Source organism: Triticum dicoccoides, chromosome 6A (assembly GCF_002162155.2).
Source record: "Triticum dicoccoides isolate Atlit2015 ecotype Zavitan chromosome 6A, WEW_v2.0, whole genome shotgun sequence".
Lineage (NCBI taxonomy): Eukaryota > Viridiplantae > Streptophyta > Magnoliopsida > Poales > Poaceae > Triticum > Triticum dicoccoides.
Genome location: NC_041390.1, coordinates 357,945,528 through 357,953,576, shown reverse-complemented (window position 1 = coordinate 357,953,576; position 8,049 = coordinate 357,945,528). Strand labels below are relative to the sequence as shown.

Below are 8,049 nucleotides of genomic sequence, written 5' to 3'. Positions count from 1 at the left end.
ACTGTTCGTCTTGTTCTTCATCCAGGGTAATTAAAAGTTACTTTTACTTCCCTCGTTGATTCGAATGATTATCTACAAAATCTTCAAAGGTGTTTGTCTTCATATCCTCACACACTAAACACCTCACAAGTCATCTGTTCTTGATTCGTTTCTCTAAGCATCATTTTTCTTCAAGATTCCTCAATTGTGTGGATCTTCGATCTATACAACTCTGGAACCTAAGACAAAGAACGCTTAGTGAAATTCTTCAAGACTCATCTGGTCAAATTCCTCAAACTTGTTCCTTTTTGAAAAACCTTCTGAGAACGCATATGACCTCTCCAAATTCCTCGCAACTATACTCTGTTCACAGGTACTCATGTCAGCTGCTGAATCACTAGGTTCTCATCAACTTAACTCATTTGCAGCGTTCCTCGAAGAAAAGTTGCATACTTCTTCAGAGAATTCAATTGTTCAAATTTCTCAACTGAAGAAAATGGTTGACGGTAAGAAGCCACAGAAAGGAAGAAAGAGGCCTGAGGTCAATACAGTGTTTGAGATCCCTGATGAAATATATGCTGGATACTGCACACCTCCTGAGGAAACCAAGAATGAGCGCAAGGTGCGCATTCAGAAGATAGAGAGGAGATGGGCTAGAGAGTGAAGGGAGTACAGATATGTCACTCCCAAATACATGAAGAAATTCGCTCTCAATCCTCCTTGCCCAAGACCTCCATTGGCACCTGACCAAATAGCATATCCCACCAGCCTCAAGCGCGGTGAGGACTATCCTGATGAATGGGCCAAGCGCCAAGCCAAGTTGGCTAAGCAAGCCAGAGAAGCAGTGAGGAAATTCAATGAAGACTCTGCTACTGCTGCTGCCTCTGCTGAGGCCTCTACTGTCAAGTCGAAGAAGGCTATGTCAAAGAAGCCTGCACGCAAGCCAAGTGCTTCACCAACAGTGCCCTCAAGGCCAAGTTCCTCAGCAATGCCCTCACGGGCAGAATCCTCAAAGCCCTCACGGCAAAATCCTCATGCTGCTCCTGTTCCTCAAAATTCCTCAACTCCTCCGCCAAAGTCTTCGGCCGCTCCGACAAAGTCCTCTGCACCTGTGCATCTCGCCACGTGTCAAAGGACCACAGGCATCTCAATTGCCTCAGGAGCTTCAGCTAGTTCCTCAGCTGCACCAAATTCTTCAACGGGACCCTCTCTGCTGAAGACAAAGGCCACTGCTGGATGAGGTCCTCGCCCTAGTCCTCAGAAGAAGCAAGTTGCTTTTCAAGTGCCGTCTGAAGAAGACGAAGCTGATGATGATGAACATGTAGAAATCATCAGAGACAGGCAAGTCAGGGCCGCTAGAGCCAAGGGAACAAATGTGCCGCTCCTTTTGGATCCAAAGTTGATCCTCGAGTATATTGATGTTTGGCACAAGGACCCAACACTCCCATGCCTGACTTCAAGCTGACTCCTGGCCAAAGTCACATGCTAAATCACTTCATTCAAGAAGAAAAGTGGAAATTTGAGAAGGCCAGGCAGATCAAGAAAGCGCAGTACAAGAAGGAGCGCTATCTGAAGAAAAGCGTTGTCTCTATGACAACTGAAGAACTTGTCACTACTCAATCTGAGATCAAGAAACTCGGTGATGAATTTGACACATATCATGCTGATTGGCTTGGAGACAAAGTTCGTTTTGTAAGACTTGCTGATAACTTCACTTCCAATGTTACAGCCCCAACCCAACAGGAAGTTCCTCAGGCTGAAGCATCTGCCCAGCCGACTGAAGAACATGCCAGCACCGCTGATGAAAATGAGGTTGCTGAAGAAAATGTGAGTTCCAGGGCTGATGACTGCATTCCAGCCGCTGAAGAAATTGTCAGGGCATCCACTAGTGGTCCGCCTGAAGAAACTGAAGAAATCAGGGCAACTGCATCGGTTGTGCTTGAAGAAAATCAACCAGATTCCTCTGCTCCTCCTGCGCCAACACCAACTCCGATCCTTCCATCTACATCAGATGTGAAGAAGACCAAGGCTGCAGAGCATGCAGCAATGAAGAAAAGGAAAGCATCAGCTACTTCAGATTCTTCATCTCCGAAGAAGATGAAGCCTTTGACCAGTTCATTTGCTAATCCCATTGATGCTGTTTCGATCTCAACCATGCCATCAAAGGACCTTGTTCCTTTTGGTGAAGAATATGAGATCCCTAGCGGATCTGATGACGAAAATCACTCTGCTGCTTCATCAGAGCAGCTTGATGAAGAAATTGAAGTGGATGCGATCCCTTCAACACCTGTTATCTCCTCGCCTATGCCTCAGTTCACAGCTGAAGAGTCTGGCGTTAAAGAAATGGAAGATGAAGATGTGGACGTTGGCTGCTCCACACCAGTGATGAGTGATGAATTCTGGGAAAGTCAGCATCCAAATTCTCCAATGTTCACACCGTTGCAGCAAATACTCAGTCCCCCGCACAAACTGTTCAAATGGGCTCTGAAGAAACTCACCCCACTTCATCTGCACATGAGGAAATTCAGCCACTAGCGCTAAAGAAACTGCTGCTGCTGAACATCTGAAGACGCAGACTACCACTAAAGAGGAACCAGAAATTCCTCAGCCTGAAGAACCTGAGATTGCGATTCCTGAGGTCGTGACGCAACTCACTGACACTCCTCTGCCCAAGCCAAAGGATCCATTCTCATGCAAGCAAAAGTTCAAGGTTGATGATTTCTTCGGCGAGCATGTATTCTTCGAAGAATACAACCCTTATAACTCTGCTCACATTAGGAAGAGGCGTTTCTGGACTGCTAGTCAAGACAATTTCTATTCCTCAGTGCTGTTCAACAAAGAGAAAATCTTCTACCATGAGCACATTCCTCATGTGGATATGGGATCTCTGACGTGCTTCACACCAGTCCCCAGTGTTCTTCACGACGCTGGACTGTTAAACTTTTGCTCTGACATCTGTGATTGGAATGAAAAACACAAAAAGAAAAATGTGATCTATGTATGTAGTGCGGAAATATATGAACGTGCAGTACAGGAACATAATCAATGCAGTACAAGTATGTTTACTAAGAAGTGCACTCCCCTACATTGGAAAAAAGATTACATAAGAGCAAAAACATGAAAACAAAAAATGAGAACTGTGCATGTAGTACGGACTGCATGCACAGATGGTTTACAAAGCAGTGCACGCCCCCCTACATTGAAAAAAACAATAGAAAAAAAATTGACCACCTAGGTGTAGCCGGCCCCAGCCAGTCTTGTAGTAGGTCTGCGCCCACAGCAGGCAAGTCGTTCTGATCCACAATGCATGGGGCCGGGCGCACATGGGCCCACAGGTCAGAGAGCATAGAGTAGCGAGCGCCGTGTATAAGCGCCCAAATAAGTAACCAGAGGAGTTCGATACGGCTGCCTCGCCAGCGCTTATAAACAGGTCGGGCGCGCCTTTTGCGGGCGAGGTGGGACTAAATATTAGGCCGCACACAACGCACCGAGAACCAGCCGTGCTCACAGGCCGACTTGGGCCCAATGCGTCTTCACTCCCCGAACACAGGCCCAACACACAAAAAGAGAGGCCACTGATTTTTTTTAAATAATCTCACGTACCATACACAAATGCAGGCCCAACCACGCGTTCCGCGGTTCGCCTTGATATGACAATGCAATTCGCTATTTTCAGGTATGCAGTCCTCATACTACTCAAATGCATTCGCGCACACTGAATCAGAACCAATCCGCCACCTAACACCAACCACAAACATTTATTACTTCTGTTGGTCAATTGGTTGAATAAAAACGTATCCATTCGTGCTCCAGACTAACACAACGCCTCCCTCAATCCTCTTTTTCTTCAAATCGTAGATCTAGGGTTCATCCCATCCCCAGCTCTTCTATAGAATTCCACTGAACCCGCCATGGACTGTAAGTGCGGGTGTTTGGCAAGGATGGCGCCGGTAGCGGACACATGCGTGTACGCAGAAGGTCTAGAGCTCACCAACACCGAGTGGCGCAGCATGCTCGGATGCCTGATGATACCCAACAGGGGGTTTCAGCCGCCATTTCTTCATCGCCTCACACCCGCAGATCTACAGGAAAGTTGGGTATGTTTTTTCCCTCACAATTTTGGACATAATCTACCTGCAAATCCACATCTGAATATATAGTTCAATCAATTTGTTCAGTAGTGTCAACAAAATACAAAACATAATTTGTATTGTTGTTCAGATTTGTTAGCTATTAAGGCTAGATGCTTCCACCTATTTTTCTTTAGTACCACAACACACGAACAAAAAAGAGGGTCAGTAGATCAGTATTGCAGTTCTCTTAACATGCTAGCGAAGTACACTGTAAATGACCTTGCAGTACAAACATGTTACAGTATGATATATATCCTAGTAAAACTAGAGGTCAATTCCGTATAATATAAAAAATAGTAGTCATATATATGTACATATTTAACTCAACATAAAATAGATCATCCTAAGTATAAAGAATGGGTATATATATGTTCATACATTGTAATTTACTTATAAACATTCTTTTTCCATCCTTTCCAAAATGCAGAAACTGCCATCCATAGTAAAATTTCTTGCTCCGAGTTCAGGGAAGGTTACTTTGGAGACAGTACACAAGAATGGGTATGGAGACATGCAAGCTGACTACCACATCGACTCTCAAGAATGCATCAACATAACTACTGGTTGGAAAGAATTTGTCTCCCAGAATGGCTTTGAGGTCGGAGAAGTGGCCATGCTGTTTTTCTACAAAGAAGAAGACTCCCTGAAGTTCACAATATTTGCACTGTAGGCAGTCTAAATATGAAGCAAGCCAACGGTGGCATATTTCTAATGTTTTGCTAATGTTGTACGCTTTTAAAATTATGTCCACCAGACACTTTGAACGGTGCCTATTTAAAGTATGCAACCTCATCTGCATCATTTTATCATCCATTTTTAGACAAGTTGCTGCTGGCAGTAATGCAGTTCTCTCAAACACATAGTTGGTCCTAAATATATAAAAAACAGTCATTTGAACAGTAACAATGCAATGCGAATGGTCGAAACTTTACAGTTAACATATGATGTTCAAAAGAATTCTCATAGTATTCAGTTCAAAAAAATTGTCATAGTAACTATTCAGCTAACAAAAGCATATAATGGACCATCTATTCTAATAGCACGATAGAATATTAACCATACTGTTAATGTAGTACGAAAGTACATATTATGCAGTCCTCTAAAACACAGAATGCAGTTTAAGAAAAGAGAAATCTCATAAGTTGCCATGACCACTGTAATACAGCTAAAACGAAGTACACTGCTAACAAAATGCAGTGCACTACAGCGTATGCCAGAACAACAACAATAAAATTAAAGCAGTAGAAATACAGATATGTCGTAGACTAACAGAGGTGCCAATTCAATCGCACTTACATAACTCGCCTAACAATTGTCCAACAACTAAACTATCGAAAAATACCCCGCAAAAAACTACATCGAACACACGGCAAACTGGACAAACAGCATCAACTTTTATTTAAAAATTGCAAATCAAAGAATGAGAATTATACGCGCAATACAATGAATTAAAACCAACAGCGACAGTAATTACAAGATTCAAAAACACATCGAGACGCAAAATCCAGAAAATCAACAAGAACAGAGGAGAGGACGAAGCTCACCCGCCCACATAACCAAATTCGCGAGAACTGGAAACTAACTCCTAAAAATTACACAATTTCTGGAGTAAAAGGTGCGATTAAACGAACGATATCAAACAATTCCAACTAACAAACAACATCCGAGCGCCAAAGAGTCGATTCCGACACGAACACGAACGAACAGAGAAAAACTCGCCCGCCAAATCCCTCGATTTACCAATATTTTAGTCGTTTTTCATGTAAATTACAAAGAATAAAGGTCAACTGACATCCATAAACAAATTAAATCATCCCGCAACACCCGATTCCACACAAAATACGCGAGCAGACCGTCAGAAAATGAAGCAGTTCTTCCGTGTAGCATTGCAGTGCACGGCGTAAAGAAGATGCAGTTCGCTTCTGTTGAGCATGCAGTGCGGAAGTGTTCTCAGAATAGTTATTCTGATAATATATATATGTGTGTGTGTGTGTTTTATATATATATATATATACCTAAGATTTATGATTCTTATGTGTGTAAACTAGTAAATACATGTGTTTTATATATGGTTTTTTAGGGGATTTTATATATGGGATAAGTGTAAAAGGGACGAATGTGGATAAAGTTGGGCCCAGCCGCTGGCTATTTTGGCCATGTGCCTCGCCGGGGGGGTGTTTTATACTGTATATGGGATAATAAGTGCAAAAGGAATGGATGTGGATAAAGCTGGGCTCGGTTTCAGGCTCCTAATACTGGCTATTTTGGGAATGTCCTGGGATATAAGCTTCGTTGTGGTGCCTCGTCGGGGCCAAATATTTGTGTAAAGTAATGCTGCAAGAGCGATGCATGTAATTCGGCTTTGCCAAATATTTGTGTAAAGTAATGCTGCAAGAGCGATGCATGTAATTCGGCTTTCGGCAAAGACTCTAAAAACCTTCTTACTCAATGAAAATAGCAAGCCCCTTGTTTCAAAAAACAAAACTTGCAAACCAAATGTGTCAATGTATGGTTGCGACACAAGCAATGAAGAGTCGATAGCCACATAACAGCAACCACTTATTAATCCCCATCACTAACATCATCCACACATCATAAAGACAGCTCATGGAGAAATGTTTCATCTGACATCCAAACATATCAGCAACAGCAGACCACATGTATGGAGACTGAAGAAAAGTTGGTAGAAAACAATCATATGAAGGCTTGACAGGGGCATCTAAGATATGACAATAAGATAATTCCTAGTGAGCTCCAGAAAACACGGCCATATTTGGAAATTAATTAACAGTACCAAAGTAGCAGCAGATTATTCTTTACTATCCAGTGCTAGTAAGAGTACTGCACTAAGATAACAGTCCATCAAAGGACTATCCAAGCAACAAAAAGATGAATCGTCAAACCAACACAAAATGGCAGCACAGCACCATAGGGATTAATCTTACGGCCAGTGCTCTTAGCCAATAAGCATTTTGTTATCTTCCAAGAAACTGTAGGTCGGGACCTCCAGGTTGTATGGTGCTGGGCCCTTCCTGATTCTACCTGAGATGTCATAGTGTGAGCCATGACATGGGCAGAACCAGCCACCGAAGTCCCCAGAGTTGGGGAGGGGAATGCAGCCCAAGTGAGTGCAGACACCAATGACAACAAGCCACTCAGGGTTCTTGACACGCATCGCATCCTCCTGTGGATCACGGAGAGATGTAACATCAACGCTGTTGGCCAGCTTCACATCATCTTCAGTCCTGCGCCTGATGAAAACTGGCTTGCCCCGCCACTTTACAGTCACAGTGGTACCGGGCTCAATACTTGACAGGTCAACCTCAAGGGAAGCGAGGGCAAGCACATCCTTACTTGCTGACATACTCAGGACAAACTTTAAGACGAGCAAACGCAACAAGGATGCGTACACAAATCTCCCACCACTCAACACAAAGTAGGCAAAGGCACGCTTGCTGGGGTCACCAGGTGGGTACCTCTCGTGGTTATACTCATCATACACAATTTTGGCACAGGCATTCTTCAGAGCTGCTGTAGTTGGTGTGAGCTCAGCCAACTCTCCATCCTGGTTCCTCGGAACAAGAGATTCAGCCGAAAAGCCTGCACAAGGAGGCAAATAGATAAGATGTCTGAAATACCAAAAGAAACAAGAAACCAACATGGCAATAGCAGTATTATGTCTTCACAATTTTATGTTGTAATATTACAAAGCAGCACAGGGAAGAACTAGACCAACCCACACAACCAAAGTTGCACTTACAAGCAAGAAAATTATACATGCCACCCAACCACACAATAAAAGTTGCACTTCAGAATTATCACAACAGATTACTGAAATATATGCTGTGAATACTTTACAACCATTAGTCCAACAAATTCTGGTGGTAACCGTCCATTATATAACATTCAAAATTCACTATATGTGACCTTACAATTG

At 43.1% G+C, this 8,049-nt stretch overlaps 1 protein-coding gene across 1 annotated transcript in view; it reads right to left on the bottom strand.

Annotated features, from left to right (window-relative positions):
• Positions 1–6,832: 6,832 nt before the first annotated feature.
• LOC119316914 (cytochrome b-c1 complex subunit Rieske, mitochondrial-like) overlaps positions 6,833–8,049 on the bottom strand; it is a 7,359-nt gene continuing 6,142 nt past the window's right edge. Inside the window, exon 2 of the mRNA XM_037591307.1 lies at positions 6,833–7,712. Coding sequence (XP_037447204.1) covers positions 7,069–7,712 — 644 coding nt within the window. The 3' untranslated portion in view covers positions 6,833–7,068. The remainder of the gene's footprint in view (positions 7,713–8,049) is intronic.